The sequence below is a fragment of the Phyllostomus hastatus genome, unplaced genomic scaffold (genome assembly GCF_019186645.2).
Source record: "Phyllostomus hastatus isolate PE091 unplaced genomic scaffold, TTU_PhHast_1.1 phas_contig_40, whole genome shotgun sequence".
In the NCBI taxonomy this organism is placed as follows: Eukaryota; Metazoa; Chordata; class Mammalia; order Chiroptera; family Phyllostomidae; genus Phyllostomus; species Phyllostomus hastatus.
In genome coordinates, this window is record NW_025333872.1 from 95637059 (window position 1) to 95654648 (window position 17590).

The 17590-nt window shown below is 52.7% G+C and overlaps 2 protein-coding genes across 3 annotated transcripts in view; one reads left to right on the forward strand and one right to left on the reverse strand.

Annotated features, from left to right (window-relative positions):
* Positions 1-11026, forward strand: part of SLC22A3 (solute carrier family 22 member 3) — an 88474-nt gene extending 77448 nt beyond the window's left edge. For both annotated transcript variants that reach the window (XM_045844103.1, XM_045844102.1), the window contains exons 8-11: positions 2481-2589; positions 3360-3472; positions 5544-5643; positions 9647-11026. In XM_045844103.1, coding sequence (XP_045700059.1) covers positions 2481-2589; positions 3360-3472; positions 5544-5643; positions 9647-9707 — 383 coding nt within the window. In that variant the 3' untranslated portion in view covers positions 9708-11026. The remainder of the gene's footprint in view (positions 1-2480; positions 2590-3359; positions 3473-5543; positions 5644-9646) is intronic.
* Positions 11027-11645: 619 nt separating this feature from the next.
* PLG (plasminogen) overlaps positions 11646-17590 on the reverse strand; it is a 36072-nt gene continuing 30127 nt past the window's right edge. The window contains exons 18-19 of the mRNA XM_045843813.1: positions 12664-12815; positions 11646-12059 (exon numbers count right to left, since the gene is read on the reverse strand). Of these exons, the coding sequence (XP_045699769.1) occupies positions 11898-12059; positions 12664-12815 (314 nt within the window). The 3' untranslated portion in view covers positions 11646-11897. The remainder of the gene's footprint in view (positions 12060-12663; positions 12816-17590) is intronic.

Here is a 17590-nt window from a genome sequence, read left to right on the forward strand (position 1 = left end):
ACACACAGAGCTCTCTTTGCCTCGTCTGCCGTCTCTGACTTGGGTTTCTTTAGGCTGGCCCCAAACCTGGCAGTGTGGCTAAGTCTGCCTTGTACTTTTATTTTTCCTTAAGTGAAAAGTAAGTTTATGCATCTTAATTCACATACCTCTAGTAGGAATTTTCACTAAATTTTATCTCAGAACTGAGAACAGATGGTATGTTCAGAGGAGATGCAAACTTGTGTTTGTTTAAAATCTTGCATTTACTTTTCAAAAATTGAGCTATTATTCCCAGTAATCCCTAGAAGCTTGACCAACCCCCATTCAGAGGGGCCTTTCTCTGAGTCCGCACAACTCTGGAAGGCGGTTTCAGCTTCAGTACTCATTTTTAAATTGCCTTGTGGGGTATTTTTTTTTGGTCATTATCATCACAAGATGTCTACTGTCACTCCACCATAAATTCAGCACATTACTGGGATGATGAGAGAGTTTGTATAACAGTCACACGTCACTAACACTTTCTAATAAATTGTTTTTGCTTCGTTCTTCTGAGGGACAGTGTGGTGTCCTAGGGCCACCTGTCACACATTTCCACACGACCCCTGTCACTGTGTAAGGGCGGTTCTGTCCTGGCCTCCGCAGCTGGGCGTGAGTTGAGGGTCTTTCAGTGTAAGGTCACCACGTAGGACCAACCCAGTCTCCTCAAGGGTGTCAACGGGACAGCATTTTCTGAATGATTTTCTGAACTCACTGGATGGTTTTCATGGTGTGTGTGTGTGGGTGCTTTAATTTGATTTTTGTCTGGTTCTCCCCAGCAAACTGTCCTAGCCTCGGCTGTAAACTTAGCTTGTCACTGCAGGTGTCACCAGGACTGCCAGAGCGGTCTTGATTCAGCAGAGAAGCCTGTGGTCTGGGGACCGGCCCGGGGTGAGGAAGTTCTCTCCACGTTAGCGGGCAGCCTTCCTCCTCGCTGCCCGAGAGCAGTGGGGGTAGGGGGGCCGGCCGGGCAGGCCCAGGGGATCGGCACCGGCCCCCACATTCCCTTCCCCAGCACCTGGCAACGAACCGCCTGCTCCCCCAGGGGAGCGGAGGATGCGTTTCCCGGTCCCTCTCCCTGGCTTTCATGAGAAAGCGGGGTATAAAGAAAACCCACATTGGCCACTGGACTTCGGTGCCAGAGCAGGCGGCGGCCCAGACAGCCCAGCTCGGCTGTGCCCACGCCCCGGTGGGACTGTTCCAGGAGCGCTTCAGGTGACCTGGCCCGGGGAAGACATCAGGTCGCCAGGCCAGCCTCGGCCAGCCTGCGGTCCAGACCCAAAGAGCTAGGGGCCTCCCCGCCACGGCCTGCATTTCCTGCGCCACCTTTGTCTCTGCATGCCCTCCCGGACAACAGTTGCCTGTAGTGGGCGTTAGCTCTTTTTATTGGTTGGCTCTCCTTTAGAGAGGACAGGCGTCGATCTACTGAACTCACCCTCTTCTTCATCCTCCTCATCCGCTCCTACTTTCCTACTAAAACATTTATGTGTCCAGGCAGGGGCAGTCATTCCCAGAAGACGGCAGGATCGTTCAGTGCGGAGTGTGCAGAAATAAGTATCGGCTGTAAAAGGGAAGGGTTTCCCTTCCAAAGCTGGGGGTCGGGCGTGCGGAGCACGAGCTGCCCCTGCTCACACTGAGGCCACCGGAGAGGGGGCCAGACAGTGCTCGGCCCAAGGACCCCGGGGCTCTAACCTTTTAGGACAAGAACGGTTGCTCCTTCCTTAAACACAAAAGCAGGAAGGCGTTTAATAAAGAACGTTGGGCGCCTCTCCGTACAACCATAGGAGCACTGAGTCAGTTTATCTGTAAACGAATGAGTCGACTGGTGCTACAGAATCTGGCTCTTCCGGATAATTCCTTGGTGAAAGTAGCAAGACTGGGGGTGACATGAGGGAGACAATGGGCGACCAATGTAGCGATGAGGCACGGCGGAGGCGCCCCCTTCCAAAGACCGCAGTCCTCCCAGCCTCGCCGCTCTCCGCTCTCCGGGAACCAAAGGCAGCCTGGTGTCGGATCATTCCCGGCCTGTTGGCGACGGCGCTTCTGGGTGTCACCAGTAAGGGGAGTGACCAGAAAGCCCAAACGGGCACCACACAGTGCCGATGTTTTCAAGGGCACGGTGAAGGCCATCCTCCAGACCGAAGGCCGGCGTGGCCAGGCCCCCCTGGGAAGGCCCCGCTCCGAACGTTGTTCCGGTGCGTGGCCGCCCAACAGACGGGGCCGGGGTCGAGCTGCTGACATCTGACCCTGCGCAGAGGTGCCGTCAGCACCGGCAAACGCGAGCCATCACCCCGGTAGTGGCTACTGCAGTTGAAATTTGGCTCCGATGGTAGAAGGTTTCAACCATTTACACTTAAAATTAGCGAAGACTGAGGGCTTGGAGAACACCGAGCACTTGCATTGTTCTGTGAATCTGTACCGAAAGCACACCCTCACTCCCGCCCCCCACTCTCTGTGTGTTTCAGGAAGAGCATGGCTGAGGACCACGGTGGCCACCCTGGGCAGGCTGGGCATCACCATAGCCTTCGAGATCGTGTATTTGGTGAATTCAGAGTTGTACCCAACGACGTTACGGTAATTCCCACATGTGTGTTGCGGTTTGTCCTAAGTGTTCTGAGTTGATGTAAAAACCATGGAACAGTTTCCCTTCGCTTGGTGACACCTTGACGGGGGCCAAACCCAGCCTCAAAGACAGCGTGCTGTGAGTTGTGGCCTCTCTCCGCCTGGCGGCCGTCCACATTCTGTGAAAGAAAGAGCATTTCTCCTGCCTGTCTCGTCTTGCGCAGCCGTGGTTTTGCGGAAAGGCACTAGGAATCAGAAAACCTGGCGAGTGCGTGCACGCTTGGTGGGGTTAACTCTCTCTTTGTGGGCGTCACCTGTCTGGAGGCCACCGCCTCCGTCGGCACCCCGTTCCACATCCTCTCGCGGCGAGCAGACACTTACTGCGGGACAGAGGGCAGCCGTGTGCCGGCCCTAGAGCACATTGGCCGGCTTTCCCCGGGGAAGGTTCGGGGCCCGGTCCGGCTGGGTGCCGAGCGAGCACCTGAGTGTCACCGAGGCGGCTGGGTGGTGAGCATGCTGCCCCCGGCAGCCCTGCACGGCTCCTTGGCAGCCTCGCAGGACACGGGACACGGGACGCGGCACTTACCCGCGTGTGGAACTGCGGTGCCCAACGCACACGGTCTGCTCGTGGGAGTGGCGGAGTGGTCGTTCTCTAAGCCCAAAACCGCAGGAATGGGGAAAACACGGTTACAGTTTCTTCCTTGCTTCCTCGTCTGAATATGTTGCATGTCTCAAAGTTATTTAAATACGTTTTTCATTTGCAGCCATTCTTTTCTCTCCAGAAACTTCGGCGTTTCGCTGTGCTCGGGCTTATGTGACTTTGGGGGAATCATAGCCCCGTTTCTGCTCTTCCGACTGGCCGCCGTCTGGCTGGAGCTACCTCTCATCATCTTCGGTGAGCTCTCACTGGGCCGCGCGGGCCGCTCTCACGCGCGCTCATCGCGTTCTCCGCGTCCTTACGCTTCGTGTTCCTGATAGGCGCGTGGTATCTGAACGGCAGCCCTGTCGGTTTTGAGGAGCCAATCCGACTGCCGTGAAGTGTGACACCCTCAATGTCCTAAACTGACGAGACAGGAAAGGGCTGTGATGAGCAGTGTTCAACTTACTTAGCTTTCTTCGCTTGCGTTCTGAGTTCAGTGCTTCCGAACTCTTTGGTGGTATTGGGAGTAATGAAATGCCAGCGGTTTTCATGAGACCGAAGGAGACCTTCGGGAGACCTTCGGGAGACCTTCGGGAGACCTGCGGGACAGAGGGCAGCCGTGTGCCGGCCCTAGAGCACATTGAGATTTTCATGAGACCGAAGGAGACCTTCGGTCTGTTGGAAAGAAGCCTGAAATCGAATTACAGCATTAAACGTTCCGTGTCTATCAGCGTCACATCTTGCTTCGCTCTGATGCCCCACACGCAGCGCTGAAGGAGCAGAGGACACAGGCCCCTCGCACACCTGACGTAGCCTCTTCCCTGCCCCCCAGCTTCACCCCGCCTCCCTCCCTCTGATCTTCCTAGGACCCAGGAAGGGGGAGGATCGCAGCGTTGGGAGGGACCTTCGGGTAAATCAGTCCCGTGCTTCTCACCGGCTGCCCCGCCTCTCTGCCCGACCCCGCCCCTCGCCCCCCCTCAGCGAGAAAGGGTGCGGGTGGGCCCTACAGCAGCCGGCGAGCTTTCCTCCGCCTCTGCTTCCTTTTTCACCCGCTGCTCGCCCTTCAGATGGCGAGGGAAACGCTGAGTCCACGAGAACGCACATGCTCGCAATGCAAAAGCCTAACGGTGCTAGGGACGGGAAAGCCAGCCCCCGCACCGGTCCACACCAGTGAAATCGGTGAAAGAACATTTCAGATAACGTCCTGGGATCCGAGCATGAAGCCCAGCGCTGACTCTGTAGCCGGCACGAGCAGGCGGAGTTCAGCCAAGACGGAGCGGTTTTGGAGCCCAGTCCTTGGAGGCGGTGGCCCGGCCTGCACGGGCGCTGGAATGTGGGCCCTGCCCTCGCAGAGGGAGCCACGTGTCCGACACAGCCGCGATTGAGAACGGAAGCACATAAAACACACTAGAAACAGATAACACAGAGACTCAAACCCCATCCGTCCCTAATTCAGTGACATGTGCTGGCTCCTGTGTTCCTGAGGTCATCTATGTCTTTGCATCTTTCCGGTGGGAATTGTGTAAAATAGGGTGCTACGGCACCTCTCTTCCCAGCGCCTTATTCGGCGATGTCACGGCGGGAGCTGGAATTGTCGGCCGCGGGGAGATATTTACACCATGGCCATAGGCAGATGCTGCAGATCAGGGCCTTCCTTTCCGGAGAGCTGCTTGGTGGATACTCACAGGCGCGCCACGGAGATGAGATGGGGAGGAAATAGCAGAGCCCAGGGTTCTGGAAATTTCTACTCTGGAGGGCAGGAACGGGGAGGGTGGTAAACAGGGGCGTGGGGTTGATAGGAGGGCCCCGAAGGGCGAAAGACGGGGGTGTGTCCTGGTGCCTCCACCGCTGGGCCACTGGGGAGAGGATTAATCACTTTGGCGAGGGGCCTAAAATAGCAAGATCGAGAGGCTGACGCTGGCAGAAGGGACCGGTCCTACAGTGGCCGTGGCAGAGAGCTGGCGGAAGGGGGCTGAGAGGAAGCCGTGACGTTCTAGGGTCAGTGAAAGGACGCGGAGGGGACGCCTCTCCGGTGGCGTCTGCGTTCCCAGGAAGTGGGGGGGGGCGTCTTTGAGTGCTGGGCCCCGAGCAGGCGCTCAGTAAGTGATGGTCCGCCGGGGGCACGGATGGATGTCTGCCCAGAGCCTGGGGCGCTGGGACTGCCCAGGGTTTGAGGAAGGGGAAGAAACGGCGGCAGAGGAAAGCCGCAGAGCTGGCCAGGGTCACCGGGGCCTGCTGCCCCGAGGGCGGGCTGAGGCTGGGGAGCGGGCGGAGGGACGAGGGCCAGCCGTGCGTTCCCGGCGGTGACGCCTCCCCTGTTCCGCAGGCGTCCTGGCGTCGGTCTGCGGCGGCCTCGTGATGCTGTTGCCCGAAACCAAGGGCATTGCCTTGCCGGAGACGGTGGACGATGTCGAAAAACTCGGCAGGTACCGTATGGACTGTAGCACCTCCTAAACAAAAGCAGTATTTCCAGCCACTGGGGAAGGGGTGGTACAGAGACAGTTAAATGCCCGTGGGGAGGAAAAGAATATTAAATCCCTGGCTCACATCCTAAGCAAAAATTCAAAGTAGCTCTAAGACATTAATGTAAAAGGAAAAAGCTGTAAGTGAATGTGTATCATTTTTTAAAGGTGGTCATGAAGAGGGAAACATTCCGAGTAGGGTTTTAAAACTCAGAAGCATTCTAAAGAAAAGGGATGGATGATTTGACCAAGTAGAAATAAGTGAAATGTGCATCAGTAAGCAAGTAATTGTAAGAAATAATATATTTATAATATGGGTTACTATACAGCAAGTAGAAGAACTAAGATGTGTCTCTCTGGAACGAAATGGGAAGGTGTTCAAGATTAGGTTACGAAGTGAAAAGGCACTGAAAAATGTGTTACGGTATTTATTAAAAAAATAAAACCAATAGTCCCTGGCTGCCCTAGCTCAGTGGAGTGAGCACAGGCTGCAAACCAAAGCATCACAGGTTCGATTCTCAGTCAGGGCACATGCCTGGGTTGCAGGCCATGACCCCCAGCAACCGCACATTGATGTCTCTCTCTCTCTCTCTCTCTCTTTCTCCCTTTCTCCCTCCCTTCCCTCTCTAAAAATAAATAAATAAAATCTTAAAAAAATAAAACCAATAGAAATTTCTCTCTGTAGCGAGATGAGAAGATAGTCGATAGAGGTAGACAGACAGATGGATAAATAGACAGATGGACAGGTGACTATGACAGAGATACACAGACTGACAAAAAGAAGTGAGGACACTGGAAATATCGGGGGAACATTTTGTAAAGTGTATGATTGTCTAAACACTACGCTATACACTTAAAATGAATACAAGATAACACTGAATGTAAAACTATAATTGGAACATAAAACATAAAAATAAGTCAATCTTTTTTTAAAGCAACTGAGAGAATGGGAGGGAAAGAGACGGCTTGGGAGAAGTGTGTCTAATGGTGTGCAGGGAAAGTGATGATCTAACCCATGTATAAAGATGGAATATGTTTTTGTCACACTCACAAAAACTCACATTACACCAGTTCTAATTTTCTAGGTTTGAAATCTTTCATAATAAAAAGCCAGGAAGAGAGGTTATGAATATGAGAGTGTACAGGAAAACATCTGAAATAATATCACGTACTCTGTGGGGCTAGAAACAGGTGGGGCAAGGGGGCAGAGGGCAAGGCACCCTTGTTATACTCTGCACACTTCCGTATTGATTTTTTTTAAAGATTTTTTAAAATTCCCAGCCAGGGTACATGCCTGGGTTGCAGGCCATGACTCCCAGCAACCACACATTGATGTTTCTCTCTCTCTCTCTCTCTCCCTCCCTTTCCTCTCTAAAAATAAATAAATAAAATATTTAAAAAATTTTTTAAATTTATAATTTTAAAATAAATAAATAAATAAAATATTTTTTAAAAGATTTTTTAAAATTTATTTATAGAGAGGGAAGGGAGGGAGATAGAGAGAGAGAGAGAAAAACATCAATGTGCGGTTGCTGGGAGTCATGGCCTGCAACCCAGGCATGTACCCTGACTGGGAATCAAACCTGCGACACTTTGGTTTGCAGCCCCTGCTCAATCCACTGAGCTATGCCAGCCAGGACCCATATTGATTTGTTTAAAATTTACAACACATTGTCTTGTGTTATCTGTGTAATTTTTTAAAGTAACTGAACAGTTAATTTCAAAAATAAAAATGACCCTTTTTCTAAATAATGACCTGGAAATTATGGGGATGGCTCTCTAAATTTTAAACAAATGTATCAAAATATTTACGAAAAGACTGACACGTCAGTAACGTCGCTCAGTTTTTCTTCACTTGTGCGCTGGGAAGAGAGTAGGTACACTTTTGCAGGTACCTGTGTGGTCGATGGTTTCACACGCGTCATTTTGTCTAAAGCACAGTGATCGGGGGCAGCAGGAGCTCTCATCCTCACACGGTTTTCTGTACTGGGATATCGACACTCAGATTTCACAACTTTACCTGCTAGGCCTGGGGCGGATGCTCTCTGGTGCTCAGGCGTGACTCCGTGGTTTTGTGTGGTTTTTATTATTTTATGCTGTGTTCTACTTGATTATGACTTTCTTCAATAGTGTGTATCCCTGTGGAGGACTGGAAATTTCTCTCTTCATACCCTCTCTTAATGTGGCACCCTCCGCCTCCCCAGAGGTAGACCACCCTTGCTAAGGGTCTCACGGGTGCTTTACCAGACCTTTAAAACGTATCTAGTGATTTCACTGTCCTGTTTCTTGATGCTATTTTGGAATGTAAGATTGATTAACCATCCCAGAATGTTCCTAAGAAAAGCTCACTAGGAACCAAACCACCAGCCCCTATCCAGCAGCTGACTCCTTGCAGGACTGGCCAATCAGGGGACAGGGGTCATTTGTCCCATGAAGTCACCCCAAAAAGATTCTTATGCTTGTTCGGAAGTGCTTGGGACTGGCTTATCCCTCACCCGAAGCTCTGCTTGCATTTCACCCTCAAACAATGTTACCAGAAGTTTGGGGTGAGGTGGGAGAGTGTCCTTAAGCCCTGGCATTTTATAAACTAAAATTAGGAAGAGAAATTTAAAAAGGCATCAAAACGCTGTGAAGTCCCCTTGAGTGTTAGGCCACGGGCAAGCCTTGCTTCATCCAGAAAGCAGAAACCCAGCTGGGCTGATTCTATCATCACAGGCAGTTTCTTGGTTGGAGTCAGGGTCTGGGGCCAGGTCGGGGTCGCGGAGGTGGGGTCCAGTCCTGCCACCCAATCCCAGCAGTGCTACACTAGAAGATCCAGAGGAAGGAGAACATTCAAGAAGCTTAAATGAAGCCGTGGGGAATGGTGGGAACGGAAATAAGACCGTCACACAATGAGATGTTCAGACAGTCAGGCTAACTTCTCCTGGGCTGATGTGGCTCAGGGCTGTTACTGGGGACAGCATCCCAGCCCGGATTGCAGGGTCAGGGTCAGAGGTCAGGAGATCGAGGCTGCACGTCATGCTGTTAGGGCTCCCGGACTCCCTCTCGGTCTGGGCGCAGATTCCTCCCCACCCATCTCGGGCCAGGGCTGCCGCGTGGCTCCTCCTGTCCCTGCGCCCCGTGTGCTGCCGCTTGTTTGCACAGCGGGAGCGGTGCACGCATGCAGGACCCCCAAAGCAGTCGGGGGTCAGCTTCTCAAACGCCTCAGGGAGGAGTGGAGGGAACCGGGGTGATCTGAGCTCAGGACTCTCCTACCGAGTGAGCTGAGTGAGCCGTTGAAGTCAGAGTGAGGTGCCGGGAGGGGTGGGGCTTTGGAGAGCAGCCAGGCGGGCGGGCGACCGGTGCGCAGGGACGGTCAGCCTCCAAACCACCGAGGAACAGGGAGACTCACACCAGCCAAAGCTCAGGCCACACGAACTGTTTCTAATTTTCCCTGTGTCTGTAACTTTTTGTCATTAAAAAAATATGATAAATGGTTAATCATGCCTAGTCCCTGCCCTTGGGGAAAAAGCTTGATTTTACCCTGGTAAAAGCTTGGTTTACAGTTTTATAAGTTAAGCACTTGAATCGTATTCCATAGATGTTGACTCTGGGGGAAAAAAAACAAAACTATTTTGCACCAAACCCGGGAGCACTTTCCTTCTAAAAGTGCACTTGATCGTCGTGTCATTGGTGCTGTTGTATGTTGCTGTTGTTGACACTCCAAGTTCATTTCCAAACCCTCTGCTGCTCAGCAGAACTTCCCAAGGCACCTGGGGCGGGGGGCGGGGCAGGGGGGCCTGAGAGCCGGTGAGCTCCGGGCCTGGGCCCAGGGGCTGGGTTGCCTCTGGGCTGAGTTTTCCGTGTAAAGTCCCGCCTGGGTGTCGGTCCAAACCAAATACACGATTGAGTAAGTCAGAGAAGACTTTCTCCCAGCTGTGGTTTAATCCTTAACGAGGGCTTCCTCTTGTCTCCTTTGTTTTGTTAGCCCGTATTCCTATACGTGTGGCAGGAAAAAGAAAACCCCAGTTTCCAGCTCTCACCTTTGAGGCCCCTGCCAAAGACGAGAGGGAGGAGCCGCCCCCCACCCCCGCGGGCGACCCCCCAGGACCTGGAGTGCCTTGCAGAGACGTGTGTGTCCACGACTCCAGCCGCGCGGCGCGGCGTGGCTCCTGCTGTTGTTAATACTCCACAAAGACGTCCACACCATCCAGAGTGGTTTTCATATGATGTGGGAGAAGAGGTGTTTTTCTGACCGTGGGCAGTGCCTCCGCCGACCCACCAGTTACAGAGAGACGACAAGAGAAGCCCCCGTCCAGCCCCTCCAACAGCTCCGTCAGAAACAGAGGAAACGTGCGCAGAACCGGACTCCCCGAAGCCGGCCGAGGAACCGAGGCCCTGGCCTGAGCGTCGGGAAGGCTCCCGGGATGATGGAGACCCTGGGACAGGCAGGGCTGAGCCTGTGCTCCCCCTTCTCACCTCGAGCTCCGGGAGCGCCGGCAGCATCGGGGCTGCAGGCGCCTTCAGGCCTCGTGCCACAGACCAGCACACATCGGCGGAGGAATCGATTATTATAAAGCCAGGTTGGGTCCCAAGATGCCGGGGTGGGGGGGGTGGTTTTGGTCCTCCCTGGGGGGACACCTACCTGTTCTTTACTGAACAAAACCCAGGGCGTGTGAATGATTTCATGGGCTGCAGGACTTTAACCGTAAGGGGGTATTTATCTTATATGTGCGAGTTCGGTTCTCGGACCGTGCCCACGGTCAAGAGGGAAAAACACGGACGGTTCTCCTTCCACCCAGACACTCTTCACTTGTCTCGGCAAGTAGCTTACACTTCAATGTGAAAGAAAGGTCAAGTGTATCCATGCTGAGAAGAATGAGCAGAGACTGTATGGGTGACTGCGTAGGTGTTAATAAGGGATCGGAGCTTCCTCTTGGCGTTACTGAGACTTTGACACGGGGGGCTGAAATACACACACGCTGTCTTTTTCCGGGGTCCCGCCTCGGACGTCTGCCCTCTTGCTTGGTATACTCGCAGAGTCCGTATCTACCTTTTGCAGATTTTTTTTTTTAACGACTTCTTCTGTGTAGACAGGCCCCCTGGGCACCAAAGGGAAGTCTTGCCAACGGGGGGAATCTCTCTGTGAACGCGTGACAGAGCGGACGTCGAAGTGTGTGCTGACCGCGGACCCCAGATCCCCGTCCCCCGACGGAGCGGACCCCGCGCTGTCCGCTGCGCGCGGCCCTCACCTTCCCCTCGTCAGCTTTCTTTGCGTTTCTCTTTGCTGCAGGGTGGCTGCCCCCTTTCAACTGTATTTTGAGTTTGAGACTTCGGTTCTGAGAACAATAAAAATGTTAAAATTGTCGAGAACAATCCGCATTTGCCCCTTCTCTTCCTTTGGACCACGTGGCACTGTACAACACTATTGCCACGTGACAGTGTGCTCCTCACACTGGGGCAGCCAGCTAGGGTTGGAAATTGGGGGCCCCGCCTCCCATGCATGCCTGTCGCCCCTCCGCAGGCCCTCGGCACCTTTCCTAGACTCTACGTGACCCAGGTGACCCTCGGACCCTCAGCTGGTCCTGTGTTTGCCCTCCACTGCCTGGCTTGCTTCATGATACACAACTCCCTGTCTGTGGTCCCCGGGGCTGGGCTCAAGTCAGACCATCAGTGACAGGTTTCACTCCCAAGAAAATTTGTTCTCGTGATTCTCCGTGTGTGTTGCAGGTTTGAAAACCTTCTTCTCAGTGCCAGAAATAAAGATCTTGAAGACGCACGTCACGCTGTCTTTCACCGATGAGGTAGACGCATGGGTGTCCCTATTAAAGAAGTCCCTATAAGGACTTCTTTCTGGCCTCGCAGGCTTCTCGCCCTACATGCAGCTGTTCCTTAGGACAAGGAGCAAGACCCCATGTCTGTTAGTCCTACACCAGCTAACACGGGTCGCAGGAACCAAGAACATGAAAACAGTGAAAATCACAAAATCAAAGTAAACAGAGAGTTTATTTCCAACGTGCGTCATCTCTGTGTTCGTGAGCTCACGGTCACAGAGCCCAGCAGCCCGTGCACGGGACACGCGTGCCTGCAGTCCTACACGCGGTGAGGACTGGCAGCCGGTGGGAGCTAAGTGTGGTGTCTCCATTCGATCGCTGTCAATCATTTTTCTGAGCATGCTCAATTCCCTGCCCACGTTCCAGCCTCGGACACGTGGACGCCTCCCTCGGTCTCCCGTGCGGTTAGTTGTTCCTCATTACTTCTTCCATCCAGCTGACAAACCTGGAGACACGGACGTAGACCCCAGGCTTATTGAACCCTGCGCAGCCAAGACCCCACGAGGTGACTCCTTGTAAAATGTACTTGTCCTTCTCGAAGCAGACCAGAGGCCCTCCGCTGTCACCCTGGAAGAGGGAGGGAAAGGCTGTGAGGATTAACCCGCCCACCTTTCACCCTGGGGTCTTCCGTTTCCCAAGGGGAAGTTTTCTGAGTATTCGAGTACTCTGTTCCCAACCGAAAGGCATTTATTCACCTACTGTTCGAACGTCTGCTATGCTAAGCAAAGTATATGCACGATACCCACATCAACTGCTGTTTGCTGGGGAAAAAGTCCCTGTGAACCCTGAGCTCTTCCCTTCCTGCCTTGGGGATTCCCTCGGGCAGAGGCACCCCGAGAACTGCTTCTCAGGGGAAACCGCTGGTCTTCTCCCGCTTCCTCTCCTGCTTTCCTACTGGGTGGGCCGCCCCCAGTCCCCGAAAGACATGTGGGCGGAGGCAGAGGCGGGACCTCACGGCTCCCTCTCAACCTGCCTGGAGCTCCAGGCCCACACAGTCCACCCCGAGGATCTGGGTCAGCGTTCGGGGACACGCCCGAAGGGCCGTGCTGGGCACCGTTCAGAACGCGGCCTTTGGCTGGCAGACCCTTCCGGGATCTGCTGCTTTGGGGCTGAATTGTGTAAGGGCCCGGACAGGCCAGCCTGGAATGGCCGGTCTGCGTCCTTCCCTCACCTGGCAGCTGTCGGGGGGGTCCGGGTTGTTCAGGATCCCTGCGCAGAGCTCAGTGGGCCTGACCCTCCCGTTCAGGTACTCCTGGCGGTTGCACACCTTGTTCTCGATCACGGGCACCTGGGCTTCCTTGAGGAGGCCGGCGCCTGGGGTGCCTGTGTTGACAGAGACGGAAGACACGGTTACTGGATCCAAAACGTGCAGGGAAAGTTCCAGGACAACAGAGCAGCGATGCTAATCTCTTGTTTGCCTCTGAGACTGGGTAAGTGTTAGTTCCTAATAATACTCGAACTCCTTTTTCCTGTTTGACCCTTGAGAGTGTAAACAATATGTAAGATTTCGTGTTCTCAGGTCCTGGGTTTATTAATCAGGTCTTCTGTGTGGGGTTTGGGGGTTTGTTTGCATTTTCATTTTTTTCTTTCTTTTCTCTTTTTTTTTCATTATAAAGAGCTTTTTTTTTTTTTTGTAAAGAGATTGAGAAATACAACTGCTATTATTTTATATATTCTCTTTCAGGACTTTTTAAAAAATACATTTTATTGATTATGCTGTTACAGTTGTCCCATATTTTTCTCCCTTTATTCCCCTCCACCCTGTACCCACCCCTCACCATCATTTCCCCACCTTAGTTCATGTCCATGGGTCATACATATAAGTTCTTTGGCTTCTCCATTCCCATACTATTCTTAACCTTCCCCTATTTTGTACCTACCATTTATGCCTCTTAGTCCCTGTACCTTTTCCCCTATTCTCCCCCCTTTCCCTCCCCATTGATAACCCTCCATGTGATCTCCATTTCTGTGAATCTCTTCCTGTTCTAGTTGTTTGCTTAGTTCGATTTTGTTTTTGTTTTGTTTTTTTAGGTTCAATTTTGATAGTTGTGAGTTTGTTGTCATTTTACTGCTTGCATTTTTTATCTTTTTTTTCTTAGATAAGTCCCTTTAACATTTCATATAATAAGGGCTTAGTGATGATGAACTCCTTTAACTTGACCTTTTCTGGGAAGCACTTTATCTGTCCTTCCATTCTAAGTGATAGCTTTGCTGGGTATAGTCATCTTGGATGTAGGTCCTTGCCTTTCACGTTGTGGGTAATTGTCTCCTTTTCTCTTGCTGCTTTTAAGATTCTCTCCTTATCTTTAATCTTGGATAATGTGATTGTGATGTGCCTTGGTGTGTGCTTCCTTGGGCCCAACTTCTGTGGGACTCTCTGAGCTTCTTGGACTTCCTGGAAGTCTATTTCCTTTGCCAGATTGGGGAAGTTCTCCTTTTTTAAAAAAAGATTTTATTTATTTATTTTTAGAGAGGGAAGGGAGGGAGAAAGAGAGAGAGAGAAACATCAATGTGCAGTTGCTGGGGGCCGTGGCCTGCAACCCAGGCATGTGCCGTGACTGGGAATTGAACCTGTGACACTTTGGTTTGCAGCCCGCGCTCAATCCACTGAGCTATGCCAGCCAGGGCTATATTTTTTTTTTTCAAATAAGTTTTGAATTTCTTGCTCTTGCTCTTCCCCTTGTGGCACCCCTATGATTCAGATGTTGGCAAGTTTAAAGTTGTTCCAGAGGTTCCTAAGCCTCTTCTCATTTTTTTGAATTCTTGTTTCTTCATTCTGTTCTGGTTGGATGTTTATTTCTTCTTTTTCCTGCGATCTGTGGATTGGAGTTCCAGACTCCTTCCCTTCACTGTTGGTTGGTTCCCCTTATTTCAGTTTTCATGGCCTGTGCTTTTTCCTCTGTTTTGCAACCATACTCAACCATTTTTGTGAGCATCCTGATTACCAGTGTTTTGAAGTCTGCATCTGATAGGTTGACTATCTCTTTGTAATTTAGTTGTAATTTTTCTGGAGCTTTGATCTGTTCTTTCATTTGGGGCTTTTTTTTTCCTTCCATGCGTCTTTTATATAGTGAGAAGCAGAGCCTTAGGTGTTCACCAGGGCAAGGCAACCCACGTCTCTGCCTTGTGATGCTGTATGTGAGGAGGGGTCCGAGAGGGAACAGTGCCTCTTGCTCAGCTCTCCATCAGCTTTCAGTCATTTCCCCTGCTACCGACAAGCAAACTGGGTCCTTCTGGTGCTGATTCCCAGGTGGGTGGGTCTGTGTACATTGTAGGAACCTGTGGGTCTCTCTAATGAACTCTCCTGTGAGGCTGGGAGTTTCTCCCGCTGCCGCAACCCCCACAAGTTTTTACATTCAGAGGTTTGGGGCTTTGTTTCCCCGCGCTCAAACCCTGGGTGGTGTGGTGTGTCTCGCTCCCCAGTTGTTCCCCCCGGTTTATCTGCACACAAATGTGGGACTGCCTGGTCCACCGGCCCCCTGCCCCGGTCCTCCAGCTGTTGCCTGGATACACGTCCTCCCTGCCCACCCGCCCGTCTCTACCCCTCCTACAGGTCCGGATGAATATTTCTTCTTTAACTCCTTGGTTGTCAGACTTCTATACAGTTCGATTTCCTGGCAGTTCTGGTTATTTTTTCGTTTTTAAATTTGTTGCTGTCCTTCTTTTGGTTGTGCGAGAAAGCACAGTGTATCCACCCGTGCCTCCATCGTGGCCGGAAGTCCTCTTTCAGGCTTCTGATATGCTTCTTTGACTACTTCTACTACTACTACTTTGACCGTATGGGGCAATTTTATACCCCGACTTTTCCACTCAACATTATATAATAAGGATTTCGTTACAATGTTGCAATCTTCATCGTTCTTATTTCAGAGGGAAGTGACTGCTTAGTGGGTATGAAGTTTCCCCTTTGGGGTGAGGACCATTTTCCAGAAATTACGGTGTCGATTGCACAACCACGTGAATGTGCTAAATGCCAGTGAACTGTGCTCTTCAGAAATGGTAAATTTTGTCACATGTATTTTACCACAACGCTGCAAAAAGAGTAGCTGCCATTTACTGAGCACTAACTTTTTCAGGCACGAGCTGTGGCTGACGGAATCTCTCCCCCGTGCTCTTCGGAAACTGGCACGTTTGTTATCCCTGCTGCCAGTTGAGGAAACTGAGGCTCAGAGAGTGCGTAGCTTGTCCGGGTCTTCCGGCCGGAGAGGCGCGAAGCTGGGCTTGGAAGCTGGCTTTGTGGCGTCATTGCCCGAATCCTCCACGGCCATGCTCATTGGCTCCTGCAGCTGTTTCTAATGTTCTCCATGTGTGTTCATGCGCTTTACTCATGTTCCTCAGTACTTTCTTAAGTCCAAGTTCCCAGAAATCTTACAGACATATTTATGGCTCCCCCAAAGGATCGCCAGATTCTTTTCTAAAAGGGCGTGGCAGTGTCAAGTGTCACCAGAAAAGAAGTCACCTCACCACATCCCAATGGGTATTTAATGTTTTAAAATTATTTTCTAATATAAATAGGTGGAAATTGTCCTCACTCGTTTTTGAACTTACATTTCTTGTTTTATTCATTGTATCTCTTTTTTTGGTGAAAAACCGCCTTGTTTTTCATTTGGGCAAATGGAGATCGAGCACTGGCAAAACTGCCCGAGAAAATGCAGCTTTCCCGAATGGACACACCAAGGTGCACCCATACGTCACGCAGTTCTCCAGCTTTGCAAGCCTAGTTTCACCAGAGGTTTGCAAAAACCTTTGCTTGTGAGCACGGAACGGCGGGGGATGAGGTGCCACCTCTTCTCCAAAGACCTCGAATAACTTGGTTCAACCATCTCTGGATCAGCAAGCCTGGCCTGCGGTTGCCAGGAGCTGGGGGCGGGGCTGCCACGGGGAAGGAGGGCTCGTCCCAGCCAGGCCGGCACAAGCGCTGGGCGGTGCACCCCTTGAATGGAGGACATGTGTGGCGGGAGCGGCCTCCTCAGCCATCAGTTCCCCCAGGTGTCCTGCTCCCGCTTCTGCTTTCTGAGCAGACAGACCTGCTGACGCTGACCACAGACCCGGGACTGGTGCCCGAGGCTGATGTGCTGTGTGTGGGCGTGCTGCCATCCCGTGGCCACAGTGGAAATGGCATTCCTGGGGGCCGGAAGTGACTTTGGGACCAGAAGCCCGGAGGGGCCTGCGCAGGGAGGGGAGCAGGACCCTCTGAAGCGGCTGTGATTGCTGACTCCGTGCTGCCAGAACGGGCCCCTCGGGCCACATGCCCTGCTTTGGTTTGTGGATGTCAGGGCAGCCTGCAGATGGGAGGGGAGAGCAGGAGAAGGCTGGCCCCACACCAGCGGCGGAGAGAACAGGGCTGGTCCGAGGTCATTGTTGACCAGGAGGAAACTTCTAGACACCCCGACTCAGGCTCTGTGACGCCCCCGGGTCCAAGAGTTCGGCCAAGGACAGCTTTCTCAGTGGGCGTGCGAGCTTGGCCAGGAGAGACGGGGCAGCCCGGCGAAGGGGGGACTTAGAAGAAGAGCGTGGGTGGCGGGTGGGACAGAGACACAGCCAGTGGGCTGGGGGGCTGGGCAGGCCGGCCGGCCGGCCTGGGTTCCCTCGGGCTCAGCTGCACACAGGCTGTGCGACGGTTACTGGTGACCGTGACGGTGACGGTGGAGATGCTGACGTTGACGGCGGTCGAGGTGCCGATGACGGTGGTGATGACGGTGGTCGTGTAAGCACAGCAGCGGCCGAGGCGCCGTCTCCCAGGCACCGAGCACTTCGTACGAGTTGCCTCCATGCTCACACCGACTCCGGAAGGCGGCCCAGGTGAGGAAGCCGGGGCTTAGGGAGATGAAAGCACTTCCTGCTGCCACGTGGAAGCTGGTGGAACCGGAACTCACATCCAGACCCACAGGGTGTTAGGCCCCTGCTTTAATCAGCCAGGGGGCTCTGCAGCTGGCTCGGAAGTTCCTCTTTGGACTTAATCCAGTCGGCGGCGCTGGGTGCTCTGCCGCTTGCAAGAGAGAGTCGTGTGGGAGCCACGGCACCCCTGTCACTGACAGGACTCGGCTGTGCTCCGTGCCTTGTCCGTCCGCACTGTCTCATTGTTCCCCCAGTCCCCT